This window comes from Doryrhamphus excisus, linkage group LG14 (genome assembly GCF_037039965.1).
Source record: "Doryrhamphus excisus strain RoL-2023G ecotype Guam linkage group LG14, RoL_Dexc_Guam_v1.1, whole genome shotgun sequence".
In the NCBI taxonomy this organism is placed as follows: Eukaryota; Metazoa; Chordata; class Actinopteri; order Syngnathiformes; family Syngnathidae; genus Doryrhamphus; species Doryrhamphus excisus.
In genome coordinates, this window is record NC_136370.1 from 19,032,409 (window position 1) to 19,053,768 (window position 21,360).

Sequence of the window (21,360 nt, forward strand, 5' to 3'; positions counted from 1 at the left end):
AATGAAGATATTTGAGAACAGTGGAATGTTTTATCAGAGCTTTTATTGTAGAAAATCGGAACCAAAGCACTGAAAAAGTTTGTATATTTTTCTGTTTTTAATAAAACAATAATAAATAATTTTCTGTACTGTAGCAATAATTCCACTGTGGAATAAGAATGTTTAAAATAAATTCTTTAAAGGCCCAAATTATGATTATTATTATTATTAATATTGTGACCAAAACTGCAAAACCTGTGCTTTGGGTCTGTTTTTCCTCGAAGGAATCATATCAAACGCAAGTCTGAAAACATGTCACCCGAGTAACCACACGTCTTCTGACAAACACAGGAAGTTATCCACTGCATCTTCCACTCGGTCGTGGCTCCTCCTGGGCATCGGAAGTTGACCTTGATCATACGTGACTTGTTGGGGGAACAGCAGCGCTTATCCATACAGGTGCCGCAGTACATGGGCTTGAACCTCTTGGTACTTGAACAACCCGAAAGTATCAACTTTTCCCCTTTTTTTGCCTGGAATTGACGTTGGCATGTTTTTCCTTTCGGCACCTGCGTGTGACAATCCACAGTCATTTTATTTCCATCCACAGAATTCCCATTCTTTGGATGGTTTGTGTAACCACCTTCATGTTGTTGATCACGTTCTTCTTACACGGGCGCAGCAAACACAGACGCGTGTCTTTTGTCATCTCACATTTGCCGTTATTGTTGCTGACGCGCACGGAAACTCCCAGGCCGCAGGACTTGGAACAGGGGCTCCAGGTGGTCGTTTGGATCAGACAGTTCTTTTTCCAGGCCAAGTGAGGATCCCTGTAAGCTTCAGTAGTAATTACACGAGATAGTGTCAATAGCAACCTTGGGGGGGGGGGGGTGGTCCTGTAATGCTAACCCTGGATATGCTAATGTTAAATGATTAACCCTTCAAAATTAATACCATCACATTGGTTCTGCCATGTTTTCATCTAAATAATGTGTAATGTGGGTGCAGACCTCACAGCTAGGAGACCAGGGTTCGATTCCACCCTCGGCCATCTCTGTGTGGAGTTTGCATGCATGGGTTTCCCCCGGGTACTCCGGTTTCCTCCCACATTCCAAAAACATGCTAGGTTAATTAGCCACTCCAAATTGTCCATCGGTATGAATGTGAGTGTGAATGGTTGTTTGTCTATATGTGCCCTGTGATTGGCTGGCCACCAGTCCAGGGTGTACCCCGCCTCTCGCCCTAAGAAGACAGCTGGTGACGACCCTCTTGAGGATAAGCAGTAGAAAATGAATGAACATTATTTCAACAGTAAAATATGGTGGTGGTAGTGTGATGGTCTGATAAATGGAACCATGAATTATTGTTAAACTGTTCGCAAATATGGGCTGCACGGTGGATGAGTGATCTTCCCGTGCATGCGTGGGTTTTCTCCGGGTACTCCAGTTTCCTCCCACATTCCAAAAAACATGCTAGGTTAATTAGCCACTCCAAATTGTCCATCGGTATGAATGTGAGTGTGAATGGTTGTTTGTCTATATGTGCCCTGTGATTGGCTGGCCACCAGTCCAGGGTGTACCCCGCCTCTCGCTCCAAGAAGACAGCTGGTGACGACCCTCGTGAGGATAAGCGGTAGAAAATGAATGAACATTATTCCAACAGTAAAATATGGTGGTGGTAGTGTGATGGTCTGGGACTGTTTTGCTGCATCAGGACCTGGAAGACTCACTGTAATAAATGGAACCATGAATTATTGTTAAACTGTTCACAAATATGGGCTGCACGGTGGATTAGTGATCTTCCCGTGCATGCGTGGGTTTTCTCCGGGTACTCCGGTTTCCTCCCACATTCCAAAAACATGCTAGGTTAATTAGCCACTCCAAATTGTCCATAGGTATGAATGTGAGTGTGAATGGTTGTTTGTCTATATGTGCCCTGTGATTGGCTGGCCACCAGTCCAGGGTGTACCCCGCCTCTCGCCCCAAGACAGCTGGGATAGGCTCCAGCGGTATAAAATGAATGAATGAATGAATAATGTGTAAGGTGGGGTTACCTGACATGTACATTGTATCCTGCGCATGTTTTTTGGAACTCTTGCTCCCCGGCAGGTTTCCCATGAGCGGAGCGGGTCCCAAAAGACCTGCAGGCTTCTGAAAGAACGCCGGAGTACACCCGATGACGCCTGCGATACACGTGCACTTGTAAAGGGGACTAGGCCGGAAAGCTTCCCCGTTCTCGTAGTGGGCTCCGTTAAGGTCGCATCCAACTGCCATGAAGTCTGAAACAAAGGAAACATCTCAAGGTCAAGGTATTTATTCATTTATTTGTCAAATCAAATCAACTTTATTTGTATAGCACTTTTCCTACAAAGACATGCAACACAAAGTGCTTGACAGAATTAAAAACAATTACCACAATTAAAAGGAAAAAGGCTTTTAACTCATATTTTTAAACTTTTCTTATGTTTTTATCTTTTTTAGTCCTATTTTAATTATCACAATTAAAAGGAAAAACAAATACTAAGAAAGCCCCTCCCTCCCACCCTCCATACTAGACACACCCACACACACACAATCACACACAGACATGGCATGGCACTGAGCATCAAGGAAACGCCACCTTTGGGGGCCGTCCACACTGGGAGGAGCCGCAGGCCCCCCCCGACTCCGACAGATGGGCGGACCCCCACATTAAAAGGGAGGAACCCCCGAGCCGGCCGGGTCGAAGGGACCCAACGATGGCACCCCCTCAGCAGACCCGACACAGCCCCTAGGGTGGAGGAGCCTGATTAAAAAGGTGTGTCTTTAATCCGCGAGGGTTGATATGATAAAAGCAGATCAGATCATTAAGAAGGTGCAAGGCCGTTAAAAACCAGTTAGAGAATCTTAAAATCCATCCTGAAGCGGGCGGGGGGGCCAATGTAGCCACTTTAAATCCGGTGTAATAACTGTATATAGTTAATAGTTCATAACTGTTAATAGTTATCCTCGCTATCCGTGTGGAAGTGGTACGTTTTTGGCTATTTAATTTTAAAGGGAATAACTTGAAGGCTACCGTTTAGGTCGCTAGCTCTCTAGTTTGCGAGTTAGCATGTGTCTCAAGACCCTGCAGTTGCGCAATATGTTGTAAATAAAAAGAGTATAAATGTGACTATAGTCGTGTTTTGTCATGTCTACAGGGCTCTAATAATGCTTTGTTCATTTTAATATGAAAAAATCATTTGTCTACCCACCAACTATATGTGCTTTCTTAAGTTTTTATTAGAGTTTTTATTTTATACAGAGATGAGGGCATTACAGTAATCTAAACGACAGGATATTCTTTACATGAATTATGCTTTAAAAACCTTGTTAGAGGTTTTTTGAAAGTGTCTTACAGTAACGTCTCAAAACCGTGTGGTTCTTTGCGGTGAGTCGGCACCCATTTCCTAAATTACGGTAGTACCGAGATGCCCGGCTTTCAGTGCACAGGAAGTATATGATACAAAATAACACTCACAGGCACAGACTCCGATTTGGAATCTTGGTCGGTCAGCGGAAAAGTCACAGTACATTCCCTTGTGCGGATCACAGACGTCCCTCTCGTTGCAGACGTCTCCGATTTGCTTGGCACAGCTCTTGCAGCAGCCACACCCGTCCAGCACGGAACTCACCCCTGGTGTACACCGAGGCGTTTCCCCGCATTTGCAGGGCCAGTGACAGAACTGCTGTCTCTCCGCCGTAGTGCGCTCACCACCACGGGCCGGATGCTGGCCATTGATGAGAACCCGGATAAGACACTGAAGAAGGAGACAAAATAATAACAAAATCATTGGAATCGCTCATAAAGTTCAGTTCAACTTTCATAATTGACAGCAATTGCAATCGCGTCCTCCTGTGGTTAGCACGCAGACCCCACATCTAGGAGACCCGAGTTCAATCCCGCCCTCGGCCATCTCTGTGTGGAGTTTTCTCCGAGTTCTCCGGTTTCCTCCCACATTCCAAAAACACGCTAGGTTAATTAGCCACTCCAAATTGTCCATAGGTATGAATGTGAGTGTGAATGGTTGTTTGTCTATATGTGCCCTGTGATTGGCTGGCCACCAGTCCAGTGTGTACAAGACAGTTGGGATAGGCTCCAGCACCCCCGCAACCCTCGTGAGGATAAGCGGTAGAAAATGAATGAAAGTCGCTCCGGAGTATAAGTCACCAAAAATGGATAATAAGGTAGAAAAAAAACATACATAAGTCAAAACATTTCTTTTCATAGCTTATTTGAAGCCAAACAAAGTGAATATGCTTGTTTTTACCAGAACAGGAACAAAATGCTGGTATCCGCCACTCCCGTTTTGTATTTCACAATGCACGTATTTCCAGTCTCCTCACATTATTAACTGAAATCCTATATAAAAAGCAGGTTTGCACGCCTCTGCTGTGCCCCTCCAGCCGCATCCGCTGCCTTTGGAACCTCATATGAAGCCGACTCTCTCGTCTGTGCCCTCGGCACCTCTGCTAAAATCAGTGTGCACAACATGCGTTTTCAAGCGCGCCACAAACGCTCATTCGTCATTCGCCGAGACTGGGGAAGCGCCGGGGAATTGAGGTTCGTGTTCAAGAAGCGGTTACACACGTCATCCGCAGTCGGACACAACTAAAGTTCCTCCTGCACTAAAAGTGCTACATAGTGTCTGGGTGCTCCCAAATCCATAGTAAAGGGGTACTTATCCACTGATTTTGCCCACAGCGGGTCGGGACCGGGGCTTTATAGCCGCTGCCTTATGGGGGCTGGCGCTGATCGGCGGAGGGGGTCTGCGTTTTAAAGCAAGTATCATCCAATATCGATACTTTATCCACTGATACCGATCGGAGCATGCTTAGTTCTTACACTCGGGACAAGTTCTGATATCGGAAAAAAAAAACAAAATCACCGTATGTCAAGCATGTGAGGCCTGTCTCCTATATTGTTTGTTGTAAATACAAGAACTCTAATGTTTTTCAAAAGCAGGGAGACATCATCAGTCTTATATCGAGTTAAAAAAAACAATCATTAAAGAATAGAGGTCAAATAATAAAAGGGTCAACTTTATCACGAGTAAACACAAACAAATTAAGCCACGTTGCTTTTAATAAAATATAATGCTTCTTACCTGCTGAGTCAGGATGAACAGGAGCAGACGGCGGCGAAGAGATAGCATTTCTTAAGCAAGTTAGCTTCAACTTTGCGTCAGCACTGAAGAAGGGCGAAGCAATTGACAGACGCTATAAAGTAGAGGAGTGGTGCGCAAGGTTTAAGGTGGGAAGAAGCGGACAAAGCATCCCTCTGTCCGCTGTCCCAAGCACGCTTCTCTGCCTTCCCTGTCCGGAGGAGAAATATTCATGTTTGAAACTGCTGGAATGCTCCAAGCCCTGCCTGCTTGTTTACTCTCCAAACCTCACTCCCGTATAGGTAAGTACTCTAAAACTCGCAGTCTCACACTCAGCCGTGAATGCTAGCTACACACTCACAAAAATTCAATATATTTAAAATGTTTGTATCCTGAGGGGGCAGCACAATTCTTCAAAAATATAAAATCAACAAATAACATAATATAACATTCTAAACATTCTAAAATCAACAAACAACATAATATAACATTCTAACAACATTTATAGGTCAGAAAAGTGGAGAAAAAAAAGCACAACAGGTCCCATTTTAAGCTAGGCTAACATTTTCACGTTACCGTTTTGTTGTGTGAAATTCTGACAAGCTGGTCTCTTGACTCTTTCGGGGCTGGTGCTTTGTTTTTCTAAAGTCAGTTAGTTTTTAGCGGTAGTTACGTTGATGTGTTTATTGATATTGAGAAATTAGCATAGCTAGTGTAACAGTTTCATTTGGTCTAAATTGATTAGTCATGTCTGGAGAGTGGGTGCACGGATGACATCAAATAAATGTGACTGTCTAGAAAGGGTTGGCGTTTTTTTTTATATGGTAGTATTGTTGTGTTTAATAAACAGAGCCCACACGTCCTCTTCAAGTTACTGAGTTTTTGTCCAAAAAAGCGAATATATTCGTCCTACACTTCGCCCGCTACATTAGCAAACCAGACTCAACCTAGCAAGCCCCAGATATTAATTGATGCGCATGCGCACGATGCGAGTGCATCGGATCATTCACCGGGATGCATTGACGGGTGAAAGCTAGATTCATTGCGAAGCGTTTGCGGGTATCTGTAAAATCCGACGCAAGCGCCGTTTTATTAATGTTCAACTTCACCCCATATGCTGTTTCCCAGGTGCAATGAATGCACCATCATTATTTGGCGTTTTGTATTGAATACGGACGGAAGCCGTGAGGCACATACAACTACTAGTAAAACAGCATGGACGTGTTTGTAGCAAGCAGCAGCGGGAAAGTTTATATATTTAACCCCCCCACAACGTTTAATTTGTATGTTTGGAAACATTACGGATTCTCAAAGAACGACGGAAAGCTCGACAAAACGTTCATTTGAGAAAAATGACCCCCCCCTAAAAAGGGGACACCACAACACGGACAAGTCTACCCCCCCCCGTCTAGTTCCTCGTCGGACACCGGGGGAAAATCAAGCTAATCAGGTCAGTGGATCTTCCTCTGCTTTCCAAATTGTCCAGGCTATTTGCTATTTGTCCATCCTTGTAACAATTCCCCCCCCCCAACAGAGCAGTTGGCTTCTTCCTGAATTTGGAAACAATTTGAAAAGAGTATAAGTTGTTTTACACTTTCTGCTCCTAGCTATTAGCCTAGTATTAGCCTAGCTGCTAGCTCATATATTCATATTAGCAGTATGTTTTAAAGACAGGAATATAAACAAACATTGATTGTACTGTTGAAAGTATCACTTTAACTTTGTTGTTAAAGTGCATTTTGAAAGGAAAAAATATTAGTTTCACATTGAGCTACTTTTACAAAATGAAACATTTCTTTTCATAGCTTAGCTTAGCTTAGCTTAGCTTGAAGCCAAACAAAGTGAATATGCTTGTTTTTACCAGAACATGAACAAAATGCTGGTATCCGCCACTCCCGTTTTGTATTTCACAATGCACGTATTTCATATATTCATATTAGCAGTATGTTTTAAAGACAGGAATATAAACAAACATTGATTGTACTGTTGAAAGTATCACTTTAACTTTGTTGTTGTTGCTGTACTTTATTTTTTTACAGCAGTAATTATTGTTTAATTGTTTTACTCCACCACTGAACCACTGCTATTGGAATTGCATAGCCGATGAGAAAGTGCGAGGAAAGTTGTTTTTGAAAAGTTGTTGCTGTTTTAAGTTGACAAAAAGAATGATGAAGAAGTGGTGTATAGTAAAAATAGACAAACTTAGCACTTTAGTAGAATTTACTGCCAAGTGCCAATAAGGAATAAAGCCAAATCCTTTTTGTAGGACCATACTGAATTCCATTTTTTCCCTTTGTTTATTTGCATCATGTTGACTTCCACCATATCATATTGGATTGCATTGATTTGAATGAAATGATTATCGCATCGTATCGCCAGAAAATTCCATGTATCGTTAAAGTATCGTATCGCTGGCGGTGCTCCAGATGTGTATGGAATCATCCTCAGTGCTGAGGTTCCCACCCCTACTGTTTATGTAGCCTTTCTTTGTCCAGGTAAAGTCTGTTCTCCTCCTGGTGAGTTTGGGTATATAGCCGCCATCTTGTTTGACAAACTCGTTTATTTATTCAGAAGAGAATAAAATGTATTGAATGCAATTTGCAGCTAGCAAAAAAAAACAAAAACACTCCTTTCCTCTGTGGAAGCACCTTCCAGGTCACTCCCCCCTTCAGGATGCAATATGTACTGCAGGTGCATCCCTTGTGACATTTTAATGTGATATGATATATAAAGGTTTCTTTCCTGTACTTCATGTTAAAAATGATTGGAATCGTGCGAAAAGTACATTTACAATACAGGCCAATGGACAAATTCATTCATTCATTTTTGTAGTTGGTTAGTTACACCCTGGACTGGTGGCCAGCCAATCACAGGGCACAGAGATGACAGAGGGTGGAATTGAACTCGGGTTTCCAAGCTGCGAGGCCTGCATGTGAACCCCTTGTCCACCGTGCAGCCCATATTTATTATATGTAATATTATTTAGATCCATCCATTTTTTATGCTGTTTATCCTCTTTAAGGTTGTGGTTACGCTGGAGCCTATCCCAGCTGTCTTTGGATGGTAGGCGGGGATACACCCAATCTCCAGCCAATCACAGGGCACATATAGACAAACAACCATTCATACTCACATTCATACCTATGGTCAATTTGTAGTGGCTAATTAACCTAGCATGTTTTTGGAATGTGGGAGGAAACCGGAGTACCCGGAGAAAACCCACGCATGCACGGGGAGAACATGCAAACTCCACACAGAGATGATAATAGTAAATATTTACACCTTTAATAGGAAATAGAAACATTTTTGAATCCAATGAAATGATATCTATAGATACAGGAGATGTAAATGTACTCTATTGCTGCGCCGGAGCTTGAATAGCCTCCAGCATAATCTGACCTCCATTCAGAGGATCGCTGTGGTTCTCCTGCTCAAACGTCTCCACCTGATGCAGCATAACTGGAAGCTTTGCATCAACGTTAGTATTAGTAATGTTGCCGTTGTCACAGCAAGGCAAAGGTTTGCCGTCGGCCATTTTTTTGACCAAGTCCTCCATTTTGGCTTGTCCGTTGATGAGCGATTTCAGCAGGATCTGCTTTTCCGCAAGGCGGAGCTGGATAGCCGTACGAGCGTGAGGCGTTAGACCAGTTTGCTGCAGCATGACCGCGTCCTCCTGAAAGAGACCATTTGCCATTTGAGGGATCAAAAATAATAACCTGACCATTTTTTTTGTAAATATATCATTTTTAGGAAAAACGGTTCACCTCTGCGGTAGTCTTATAACTCCTGAGCAGCAGCGTGACTCTGGCTTCCAGAAAAGTCCACAATTTGATTTCATTGTCCCAGCTAACTGGGTGTTCACTATTGCCCAGGTTCAAGACCTTATTGACGGACTCTCCAACGAGGTAGTCTTTTAGTTCCTCTGTGAGAAAACAAAACCATACAAACGACCGGCAATTGTTAGCCTCAATGTTTTGATGTTGGGATTGTTTGAGAAACAAAAATGAGGATCCAATTGGCTGTTCATCACACAAGACGATCCGGGACGATCCGGGAATGATTACTGGTATCGAGTGCAGCTCCATAACCAATCAGATGGCATTTGTGGGAGAACAGTTTCCATCTCCAAAGGTCCCGTCTCCTTCAATGCCACAAAATACCAGCAGAGCATCAAACAAGGGACATTGAAAGGTGGAAGTTTTATTCTCTGATGAGAAAAAAATGTAAACTTGACTGTCCTGATAGCTTCCACCGTTATTAGCATGACAGGGAGATGTCTTAGGGGGCGCTATCATGATCTCATTGTGCTTTTTCAGTCAATGGAACTTGTGCAGGGGTGTCAAAAGAGCGGTTGTCAAACATTTGGGGATGGACGGCATGGGAAGTTTACAAAAAAAGCGTGAAACCATCCCCAACACGCGGAACAACATTCCCAGTAGCCTCCTGGAAACGCTGGCATCAAACGTCCCGAAACCAATTTCTGAGGTGATTAACAAGAATGACGCAACTACCCATAACCGAATCCTTCGCTGAGCATTTGATTTTTTTTAGTTTCGTTTTTTTTTCTGGAGCTGAAATTTCCAACTGGGAAATGTTCCTTCTTTAACCCCTTCTGTTCCAGATGCCTTCTGATCGGAATAACCACATTGAATCCACATTTTTTTACACGGATGTCGTTTGTGTGCCGAACCTTACCTTCTGTCATGCAGAAGACTCTTAGAAAAGCTAGTAACTGGGGCGAAACGGGGAATTCTTTGGCGTGCAGAGCAAAGACGTGAGATCTATAACAAAGAGAAAAAGACAAAAGGAAAACACGGATTTAATGCCACATATATAAATGCTCTTTTTTTTCCCAAGAGGATAAAGGATAAGCGTTAGCCAGTTCACTTTTCATACGGACAAACTGGCAACTGCTTTGTATATCCATTACATGATATAACAGTAGCCATGTTATTATGGTAATGGTAATGGTTTCATTTCATTTGAACATGCATCAGATTACAATTGAGTGCATCCCATAATCAGTTCCCAGTTCCACATGTCCAAAAGGAGTAGGAAGAAGCAATGCTTATTTTACAATCACTAACTGTTACATTTGTTCACTTCCTGCTTTCCATAATACAGTTTAAGTTTTTTTTTTTTTTAAATAATGCACCTCATACTGAAGTACTCGGTGATATGAGCATCCAATGCCATAATGGGTACCATAGTAAGTGTCAATATAGTGATATACAGTAAACCTCGGATATATCGGACTCGGATATATCGGAAATGGACAGATTAAAAAATAACCAATTTTTCTGTAATGCATTTCCAATAAAAATTCATTGCATATATCGGATTTTTTATAACGGATTTCGCCTATTTCGGACAAAATCTCCAGTCCCGTTCCAATTTCCCTCGCATATATCGGATGGCCGCATCGTGTCTTTCTCCTGGCATACGTATATATAGCACATCATGACTGGTTCAAGACTCTTCATCCTTGTATTTAGCAAACATCAACTGCTTGTATTGTTTCTTGAATTGGCTCATCGTTGTGCATTGTTTGATTTCCTTACTCAATATTACGATCCTTTAAAACTTCAATGAATGTATTTTTTGGGGGGACATCGTACAGGATTTAGTTCATTTAGTTTGCTCATTTAGCAATTTTTATGCTTAAAAATGCTTAATTTAGATGTTGGAACCACAATATAGCGAGGGACGACTGTATTTATTGCCGCCACATACTGTCGTAGCTGATAAACATGGTGTATGCTCACTTTTCCAGAAGAAGTAATAATTAAATCACACGCTTCCACAAAATCTCACCAAGACGCCAAAGCCAATTATTCATTCATTCATGTTTTGGGGCTGTTTTATGGAGTCAGTGGCTGAAACTCGGTGATATCCTATATCGGTCCTTTGAAATGTACTTGTATGTAGACAATTCCAATGCAGGTTCCCAATGGGAATGATCTACAAGATCTCTATAAGAGGTGAAAAGAAGTTCCACGTACACTGGTAGACCAGCACGGGCCAGCACCTCTGCCTTCATGGCGTAGAGTCTCTCGCTTTTACTGATGCCCAGCTTGATCTTCACCCGGTCGTGGACGTTGTCGTGGAAGAAGAAGCCATTATGGACCACAAATTCGGCATTGGATCTTGTGCCGTAAAAGATGTAAATCTACACAGACATAACACCGGCATCAGACTTGATCATCTGGATCGAAGTGAACAACTTTCATTTTGTCAAAAGGTGGATACTTTAGATGCTGTCAGATTCGGGGGGGGGGGGGGCACGGCGGTCGAGTGGTTAGCGCGCAGACCTCACAGCTAGGAGACCAGGGTTCAATTCCACCCTCGGCCATCTCTGTGTGGAGTTTGCATGTTCTCCGGTTTCCTCCCACATTCCAAAAACATGATAGGCTAATTAGCGACTCCAAATTGTCCATAGGTATGAATGTGAGTGTGAATGGTTGTTTGTCTATATGTGCCCTGTGATTGGCTGGCCACCAGTCCAGGGTGTACCCCGCCTCTCGCCCCAAGACAGCTGGTGACGACTCTCGTGAGGATAAGCGGTAGAAAATGAATGAACATTATTCCAACAGTAAAATATGGTGGTGGTAGTGTGATGGTCTGGGACTGTTTTGCTGCATCAGGGCCTGGAAGACTCACTGTTCATTATTGTTAAACTGTTCACAAATATGGGCTGCACGGTGGACGAGTGTTCTCCCCGTGCATGCGTGGGTTTTCTCCGGGTACTCCGGTTTCCTCCCACATTCCAAAAACATGCTAGGTTAATTAGCCACTCCAAATTGTCCATAAGTATGAATGTGAGTGAATGGTTGTTTGTCTATATGTGCCCTGGGATTGGCTGGCCACCAGTCCAGGGTGTACCCCGCCTCTCGACTGAAGACTCCAGCACCCCCGCGACCCTCGTGAGGAAAAACAGTAGAAAATGAATGAATGAATGAATATTGTGGGGGAAAAAATATATCCAATATCCAATCTGATCCGTAAATGCTGGATTTAAAGTTGCACGACATGCCCTACAGACGCCATATTTAAAAAAAAAAAAAGCAAAAACAGAATGTGCAAATTGTGTGACGCGAGCGTGTGAAGGGCGCAGCAGCATTGGACATTTCACCATCACATGTTTTAAAAGCATGCGAGGCGACGTAGTAGTTTAACAGGCTTTGCTAGAGTCTGTGTGTCACGTTGAATGTCAACTCATGGAGGGAAAGGTGACTGGTTACAGACCAGTTATCTTACCCCTTACTGTACTCCGGCTTATGAAAACCAGCAGTGAAAGCAAAGGGGTTGACTTTCTATAATGTTGCGTGAATGTGTATTATTTCCATATAAAGCATGCGTTCGACGCCTGTACCTGTTCATTCTCCTTGTAATCTCGCAGTGCCACACATTCACAGCGGTCATCCTCCAAGTTGTAGCCTGTGGTGATCTGCAAATGATGACACACAAATACATTTACGTTGGATCTGAAACCGAATCCATTTCTCCGATAAGAATTAATGGAGGTCAAATGAATCCATATCAGGCACCCAAAAAGGTTACTACAAACACTTTTTATACACAAATATACGTTTACATGCAGAAAACAATTAGAAGTGCATATTCAGTGAATGAAGGCTCCTTGCTGGAGCCTATCCCAGCTGTCTTGGGGCGAGAGGCGGGGTACACCCTGGACAAGAATTCACACTCACATTCATACCAAGGGTGGAATTGAACTGGGGTCTCTTCACAATAAAATTCATTCATTTTCTACTGTTTATCCTCACGAGGGTCGCGGGGGTGCTGGAGCCTATCCCAGCTGTCTTTGGGCGAGAGGCGTTGTACACCCTGGACTGGTGGCCGGCCAATCACAGGGCACATATAGACAAACAACCATTCACACTCACATTCATACCTATGGACAATTTGGAGTGGCTAATTAACCTAGCATGTTTTTGGAATGTGGGAGGAAACCGGAGTACCCGGAGAAAACCCACGCATGCACGGGGAGAACATGCAAACTGTCCTAGCTGTGAGGCCTGCACGCTAACCACTCGTCCGCCTCTCGCACGAAGACAGCTGGGATAGGCTCCAGCTCCTTTCTTCCCATCACATTCACAGGGTGTCTAACCGCTAACTAAGAACTAAATCATCGCCATCCCCGCCACTCATAGCAGCATAAAGTATTACCAGGGCTGAGATACACCTACCAGTCCATTGATGTGGTTGCACATGTCCCAAAGAGGAATGAGGGCCTGTGTGATTCGGCTGCCGTCCTCAGTAGGGATCTGGTTCTGACGGGTCATGACAGAAGACACCGCCCACCTGCAAATCAATCCCCGTCATCGTTCATATGCTGCATTCGGTGCTTATCACGTTTACCGTATTAAAACACCTTCTCATACCCGAATTGTAACTGGCTCACTGAGCAGAGCTCTCTGTGAGGTCAAGGGGTCGCCAACCTGTGGGACGCTGTTGTGAATTCCCTAATTATGCATTTATATTTAGCACAGGCACTGTCCAGGGTCATGGTAATATTTCAATATTGAACAAAAAAAATGTGTTCTCAATCAGAAATCACTCCACGCTCTTTATTGCACTCTGGTTCTACCATATCTTACTTATTGTGTGGAAATATGGGCTAATAACTATAAAAGCAATCTTCACTGGCTAAAAAAGGCCAGTAAGGATAATTCATAATGCCGCCTACAGAGAACATACTAACTCCTTATTTCTAAAATCACAAATACTTCAACTTGCTGATATAGTTCATCTTCAAGCAGCTAAAATAATGCACAAGGCTAAAAATAAGCAATTAGCTAAAAATGTCATCCAATACTTCTCTACAAGAGAGGAGAAATATGATGGAAAAAAATAAAATAAAACATACCAAAATAATAATATAATTAAAAAAATGTTTTATAATTTTAATAATAATAAAAATAATATAAAAATGTCAAACTAATAAAAATGTATACATTTATAAAAAAAAACTAAAAAACCTTAAACTAGCAGGAAAGCAGGAAGTGAACAAATGTAACAGTTAGTGATTGTAAAAGTACCAGATGGAGGGGTAGGGTTTAATAAGCTTTGCTTCTTCCTACTCCTTTTGGACATGTGGAACTGGGAACTGATTATGGGATGCATTCAATTGTTCAAATGAAATTACCATTACCATGTTTTGTTTTTTTACAACAGACACCTTGAAGGTCAGTGAAGGGTCCTTCTTGCCTAGCTTTGTGGCCAAAACCAGAGAGGGGTGGTGACCAACGCTCTAGGAGGTCACCCAAAATATGACTACTCATCGTTATTATGTCCTTCTGCTCCAAATTCCCACTTGAAAACTCCTTTATGAACTCCTTATGGTCTTATGTGTCTCCCTTATTGCTCTATATTGTCGTCCTGCAAGTCTTCCATCACTTCTGACGCCTCCTTCTGTGCTTTTTGTTTTGTTTTTTTCTAGCCACGGAAGACATGGAATATCCTTACAATGCATTCTGTTGCACAACAATAGCTTTGAAGTTTACATGTCCAGCCAGGTTTTCTGACGATTTCTATTGTTTGTTGTTGTTTGTCTGCTACTGTTGCTCAAATCCAAACTGACCTGTAGTCATCGAATGTGAAGCTGTCTTTCAGGGGTAGAACACTGGCAGCAGGATGAGTCTGTGAATGATGGAGGGGGGGAGGGATAGTTAGGTGCTTGTGACACGGATAACTTCGATGTCAAAAAAAGATCTACGGTCCAACAAATCGGGATAGTGCAGATGGCGGGCATGCGTATGAGCGTCTGTACTTCCTGCTGCACGTCACGGGGCTTCTCCACGAGGAGATTGAGCAAAGCAGTGGCGTGATGGTACGTAGACTTGTGTCTAAGATAACAATCTCTTGAATCTAAGGCGGCTCCAAGCAACCACCAAATTACAAAAGGGAGCGAGTCCTCGAGCCTCTCGGTACGCAGAGGACTGTGTTCTCGTAGCTCACAAGTTCTAACCCGTTCAAAGTGCTGCGGTGAGAGCATACAGCAGAACGGGCCTGTGTGTAAATACAGACGTGGCATGCCAGTGGAGGAATGACGTTGCATTTTCCCTACCTGTAAAAGTCTGTAGAAGTAGGCGTACTGGCGCGCCGTGTTTTTGAACTGACTGAGGACATCCTGAATGGCCTGCGTGCCCAGAAGCAGGTGCACCTCGTCCTGCTGGTAGTACAGCGGAGTACTGTAATCCTGAGGAAGACTGCGGATGTACGGCTGCCACGGCGATGCAGAATTGGCCCGCTCACAAAGCAGGTGGAGGGCCAGGGAAACGTTTCCCATCGCTTTAAGAATCCGATCCTGGCGAAGCAGAGGTCCTGGGAGACAGACGTTTCAGGATTCAAAATGATCTGCTGCTAGTGAGCATTAACAAATATTATGTTCATTTTTATATTTATAATTCTATATTAATATATTGTATATATTTACATAATATATAAATAATATATTATGATATATATATATATATATATATAAAATCACTAACTGAATCCCTGAAAATTTTCAAAGATATACACAAATGACTTACCGAGAATAGAATTCTGTGCCGATTCCACCGTCATCAGCATCTTCCGAGGAATGCACAGGAACAGTTCTTCTGCCTACATACACAAAGCACATATAGAGATTACAGGTAAAACCAAACCCTTGACTTAAGGGATCCCAGTCATGGTTCTCCTCACCTTTATGTCTCTTGTGGCTTGGAGGCCGTATCCTTCTTTTCCAAAGTTGGCAATTCTAAAACCCTCACAAGAGACCCCGTTCTCCTTTGCCCAGGACACCAGATCCTGGAAATGGTTGTTTCTGGAACACTCAAACACTACTGACATACCTAGAAAAAAAGGAGTTGAAATGTGACTTTATTCATCATCCTTTCACAAACAGTCTCTACTGTATGCTGTATGACGTGTGTGTGCACATTCTAACCTTTTTTCTTTTTTTATGTACACGATAGTTCCGAGCACCGATTTACTGATAGCGTGCATGCTGCTGAAGGAGTGATTAGGCAAGACCATCTCTCGCCATGGTGCGTAATGCAAATAACACAGGTTGTTTTTTTTATTAATTTGGCCAAATATATGAAACATTACAGTGCATTTCTTACATCAATAAAAATATAACTTTCCATTATTTACATTTGTATTCAGCTATCTGATCACAAGCCCAAAAGGAGTAGGCAGAAGCAAAAGCTTATAAATGCCTACCCCTTTTTGCAAGATATAATTATGTTCATGCCACTGTCTTGTTTTCTCCCGTTATTATTATCATTTTAATATTATTATTGTTATTATCATTATTGTTAATCTTTATTATTACCATTATTATTGTTATTATTATAATACCATTTTCATCATTATAGTTGAAACAATTTTTTTTTTAATTATTTAATTTTACAGACAGGCGGCACGGCGGTCTAGTGGTTAGCACGCAGACTTCACAGCTAGGAGACTAGGGTTCAATTCCACCCTCGGCCATCTCTGTGTGGAGTTTGCATGTTCTCCCCGTGCATGCGTAGGTTTTCTCCGGGTACTCCGGTTTCCTCCCACATTCCAAAAACATGCTAGGTTAATTAGCCACTACAAATTGTCCATAGGTATGAATGTGAGTGTGAATGGTTGTTTGTCTATATGTGCCCTGGGATTGGCTGGCCACCAGTCCAGGGTGTACCCCGCCTCTCGCCCTAAGAAGACAGCTGGGATAGGCTCCAGCAACCCCCACAACCCTCGTGAGGAAAAAGCGGTAGAAAATGAATGAATGAATGAATGAACAATAATAATGATAATTATTACCTCTATATTTATGTATGATTAGCCTAGGTACCTCTACCAATTTATTGAGTTGACTCTTATAGTAAGCACGAGATAATACGTTGTCCATAGAAAAGACCCATAATATGGTTACAAAATTACCCTTCTGCTTCTTGCGGATCTTCTCCACTAAGCTTCTGATTTGGACATATTCCTCCCATTCCTCACTGGCAGACGGAGCTTCACCGCTGCACTCTGGAAAAAAAATAGAAACACCGTTAAAGCACGGACACCACATTACCCATTATGCTCATTTCCCTTTGCATTGAGTTGTGGACACCTATAGAGCCGCTGCACACAATAACCAGCAAAGAAAGCTTTATAGATCTTACAGAATCTGCACCTACTCCTGCTGTATTTCATCTTCTAGCTGCAATTATAGGTCATAAAAATTGAAAAAGCATAATAGGTCCCCCTTTAAGACAAAAAAAATGAATCAACGCCATTGGAGGTTCTCATGTTGTTGTTGTCAAACCCCATTTAAAATGATGGACCAGGTATTGATGGGTTAAAAAGCTGCACGGTGGTCGAGTGGTTAGACCTCACAGCTAGGAGACCGAGTTCAATTCCACCCTCGGCCATCTTTGTGCGGAGTTTGCATGTTCTCCCCGCGCATGCGTGGGTTTTCTCCGGGTACTCCGGTTTCCTCACACATTCCAAAAACATGCTAGGTTAATTAGCCACTCCAAATTGTCCATAGGTATGAATGTGAGTGTGAATGGTTGTTTGTCTATATGTGCCCTGGGATTGGCTGGCCACCAGTCCGGGGTGTATCCCACCTCTCGCCTGAAGAAGACAGCTGGGATAGGTTCCAGCACCCCCCCCCCCACGAGGGTCATACAAAATGAATGATTGAACTCTCAATGTGTCGTCATAGCAACTGAAACGTACAAAGCCTTACTTTGCAGCAGTTCAGAAACTAAGTTCATCATCTCTTTGGGAGAAGCCAAAGCACTAGCTCCAGACCCGGACTTCTTCGATCGACTCTTCTTTCCCATGGTCTTGGCTGGACTACAGGCCTGAAGGGAAAAATGCAGTGTTTAGTGTATTTGTACTGCCATGAAATATGTTTGATTGCACATGAAGCAAATGAGAAGTATACAAAGGTGAACGATGATGCTATGCTAGCTCCTTAAGGCAGATCTTCTGATGTTTTCTGTTATCTATGTATCTTTTTAAGAATGTCGCAAAATGCTGAATTTGGTGACACCCCAATTTTTTTTTTGTCTCTGTGTCGATTGCATCACAGGGAGAACTCTCTGGATGTCGTTGAAGAAACACTGAAGATGGAGTTTCCTGGTTGTTTCGCAGGTCTGTACATTCATGTGGAGGAACACTTCCAAACATTTCAATCAGGGGCCGTCAGGCTCATACATAATTGTAGATGAATCTTAATTTTAGATAGAATTCTTCTAATTCCCTACTCCTAAGTAAATCTTAGCGCTGTTTGTCCAAGTGACGTTCCAATGACTCCACCTGATTTCAGGTCAGTTACAGCTGATGTGGTTGGTTGTTGGTTGTCTTAAAAACGCAGCAAAATCTCTATTTGTCCACAATCGGTAGCCATCTTGCCTCTGTGTTGCTGCGGAAGTCCTACAGGATCCGACTACTTCTTATTTAGTACTGAAACAAGTTTATTCCCTGAAGCGTGTAGTCACTGCACAACAGGGTAAAGAGTAGCTTGAGGCGTCGACGGCTGGTCGGTGCGTACAGTTCACCGTGTGTTAGCTAATTTTAGAACGTTACCCCACGGATTTACTATTCAAAATGTCAAAGTTCAGACCCATGAATACTGCACGGTAGTACAATTACCATGCACGACTTAATAGAGGCAAGAAGGAAACCATTTTGAGTATGAGAGTGAAGGCTTAATTAATGCTAGCATTAATGCTACACAGTCATCCCTTAAACCTAGAGTTCCTGGTAAATTTAAGTATATGTATAAGACATCATAGTACCTTAGTCATTTATTTTAAACCTTGAAGTATATAATGAGATAGCGGAATGATTTACAATATAGCCAAGCTAATATACAACAACAGAAAGAACAGTCAAAATCATAATTTTATTTGAGAATCGAAATATCAAAAGTATCAATTGATTCGCACGTCACCAAAATGCACAGGTGTGTCTTTTAACCTGAAAAAAACAAACGCATCCGTAGAGTATTATGACATGACAAAGAACCGTGGTTTCTTGTGCCCGTACGACCGGATATGACCTCGGCTAAGATAGTTAGATAATACGAGCGTAAAGGTGACTATAGGGGAGTTATTTCAAGTCTAGAGGGCTCTAATACTGTTAAACATTGTTCAAGAACGTATAAACAGATTTTCAGCTATGAAAATATTCCATTTATCATATTGGACATTGGCTCCATGGCGGTCGAGTGGAGACATGGGTTCGGACCGCGGACCGCGGTCTAAATAAACGATTCTGATTGGTCCATTTCAAGATTTGCAAGGATCGGTTTGCAAATTACCACCGGAATTACGCAGTCCGTGTTTTACCAACACCCAACAAGAACCGCTTTTAAAAAAAAAACAAAGTGCACTTGCCCGACGGGAATATCACCGATTGGATTTACTTGCCCCGAATTTTGTTTTAACTTGCCCCGGGCCATCGGTACATCGTTATTGTCGAACCCTGGAAATTGAAGATGAAGAAGTAATCTACCTAACAAACATACATACGAATGATAATATTACGCGCTAATGATGGATCTGTGCAATCGATCGATAGCGCTGCGCCTGAGATGGATCCATCGTTAGCGCACAAATCGATTTCTGCGCTCACGATGGATACACGATGGAGACCGATGCTTTGACACTGTGCTGACGATATAATGACAATCGTTGATCTGCTAATTGCATACAATGACAGGGTTAGGGGTTAGGGGTTAGGGTTCACACTACCCCCCCCCCCCGCCGAGAACGGTAACAAATCAAAGATTTGAAATTTGCATGCATCGACTTCTCGTCGATTCTTCTAAGTAACAACGCTCAGAGCTGCCATCTGCTGGCATCTAAACAAACTACACACATCCATCCCGGGCGCAGTAATATACCATCAATCGTGAGCGCAGAAATCCATCGATTTGTGCGCTAACGACGGATCCATCTCGGGCGCAGCGCTATCGATCGATCGCGCAGATCCATCGTTAGCGCGTAACAATAATACTCCCGATATGGTATAAAAAAAAAATGCATTTTTAAAAGACTCTCCTCCAAAGCCTGCAAGCTCACTGTCATATTTTTTTTCATCGAGTTTTGCAACATTACTACAGACAGGCTCTGACAAGCACAAAGATACCGTTAGAGACAGAAGTAAGAAGCAAAAAGGTACAAAAATTGACCAAATAGTCATTATTGTACACTTCCGGTTCATGCCTTATATTTTTAAATCAACTCACTAAAGAACTAAACAAGAGGTATACTGTAGTGTCAGGCCGAGTATCCTCGTTATGGGAAATAAAAATATATTAATAAGGGATTTTACCACCAGCATACGAGTCGCAACAGTAACATAGCAGACGGTTTAATGACGGTAATAACGGTACGTGAAGGGTGCATTACTGTGGCGTATTAATGTCTGTCAAGTGAGCCGCTATTCGTCCAGACATGCTATGTATGGAAGCAGGTTCTAGCTAGCGCTTCCTAGCTGCCGCCGAGTCTGATATAAAGCACAAGTTTCTTAGGAGGGCAAAAACAACAACCAGATGTTCAATGCCGATAACGCTTAACTCCATTTGGGGACGATTAGCTTCATTTGTGGAACAAACCTTACCTTTTTTTAAGTGACTGCAACTCCAATGTAGTTTGTCGTTCCGACGGCGTTCCGTCGATACTCGATCCGTACCGGATCTGCGCCTACAGACGTCACTTCCTACGCTGGACATATTTTTGTATCACGTGCTGTGATATTTATTGTTGTTTTTTTTTTATTAATGAACATAAATAATGACTATACATGCTTCATATTCAGATAGCAAATAAGGAAAAATAAATGATATTTGATATTGGAGTGTAAACAAAGATGGATTTGTCTAACTTCCAGCTGTAGAGTTTTATTTATAGCCATTTAAACATAATTTGCAAGTAAATATTTTTTTTATATATTTTGGGGGTCTTAGAACTTCTCTATTTGCACCATTGATATTTATATTTTTTAAACATCATATATCCATCCAGGGGCGTCACTGGGTTCTGAGGACAGGGGGGGCTTAGCCGCCTGGAGATGCACAGGATATGAATGAATGTAGTAAAATCCAAAAAATCAAAATATCAAAAAAAAAAAACAAATAAGGAACAAGAACCGGGATATAACTTATTATTTCATAATAATACTATAATAATACTATCATCATTATTATTCATTATTCATTCATTTTCTACCGCTTATCCTCACGAGGGTTGCGGGGGTGC

General features: G+C 42.3%; 2 protein-coding genes across 4 annotated transcripts; both read right to left on the minus strand.

The window, feature by feature from the left end:
- Positions 1 to 35: 35 nt before the first annotated feature.
- ccn6 (cellular communication network factor 6) lies at positions 36 to 5,761 on the minus strand. 2 transcript variants are annotated; one of them, XM_078795962.1, is made up of 6 exons: positions 5,678 to 5,761; positions 5,105 to 5,187; positions 3,478 to 3,757; positions 2,033 to 2,257; positions 623 to 816; positions 36 to 548 (listed from the first exon to the last, which is right to left on the minus strand). In XM_078795962.1, the coding sequence occupies exons 2-6, from the start codon at positions 5,150 to 5,152 to the stop codon at positions 267 to 269; spliced, it is 1,029 nt and encodes a 342-aa protein (XP_078652088.1). In that variant the 5' UTR covers positions 5,153 to 5,187; positions 5,678 to 5,761; the 3' UTR covers positions 36 to 266. The 2 variants fall into 2 exon arrangements, with proteins under 2 accessions (XP_078652088.1, XP_078652087.1); XM_078795961.1 differs by having other exon boundaries at positions 37 to 548; positions 5,105 to 5,312.
- Positions 5,762 to 8,370: 2,609 nt separating this feature from the next.
- On the minus strand, positions 8,371 to 20,812 carry setd3 (SET domain containing 3, actin histidine methyltransferase). Of its 2 annotated transcripts, none has more exons than XM_078795886.1 (13): positions 20,724 to 20,812; positions 17,838 to 17,957; positions 17,039 to 17,131; positions 15,812 to 15,960; positions 15,658 to 15,730; positions 15,189 to 15,445; positions 14,703 to 14,761; positions 13,309 to 13,423; positions 12,474 to 12,548; positions 11,104 to 11,270; positions 9,797 to 9,882; positions 8,866 to 9,023; positions 8,371 to 8,774 (listed from the first exon to the last, which is right to left on the minus strand). In XM_078795886.1, the coding sequence occupies exons 2-13, from the start codon at positions 17,932 to 17,934 to the stop codon at positions 8,457 to 8,459; spliced, it is 1,647 nt and encodes a 548-aa protein (XP_078652012.1). In that variant the 5' UTR covers positions 17,935 to 17,957; positions 20,724 to 20,812; the 3' UTR covers positions 8,371 to 8,456. The 2 variants fall into 2 exon arrangements, with proteins under 2 accessions (XP_078652012.1, XP_078652013.1); XM_078795887.1 differs by lacking the exon at positions 20,724 to 20,812 and adding an exon at positions 20,349 to 20,369 and having other exon boundaries at positions 17,838 to 17,955.
- Between the last annotated feature and the right edge of the window lie 548 nt (positions 20,813 to 21,360).

Coding starts and splice junctions, on each gene's coding strand:
- ccn6 (XM_078795962.1), bottom strand. CDS start 5,152: ATGCTATCTCTTCGCCGCCGTCTGCTCCTGTTCATCCTGACTCAGCAG. Junction 817..2,032: donor GGATACAATGTACATGTCAG/GTAACCCCACCT, acceptor TTACTACTGAAG/CTTACAGGGATCCTCACTTG. Junction 549..622: donor ACGTGATCAACAACATGAAG/GTGGTTACACAA, acceptor TGTCACACGCAG/GTGCCGAAAGGAAAAACATG.
- setd3 (XM_078795886.1), bottom strand. CDS start 17,934: ATGGGAAAGAAGAGTCGATCGAAGAAGTCCGGGTCTGGAGCTAGTGCT. Junction 13,424..14,702: donor TTCACATTCGATGACTACAG/GTCAGTTTGGAT, acceptor ATTGATTTGCAG/GTGGGCGGTGTCTTCTGTCA. Junction 11,271..12,473: donor ATTACAAGGAGAATGAACAG/GTACAGGCGTCG, acceptor ATGTCTGTGTAG/ATTTACATCTTTTACGGCAC.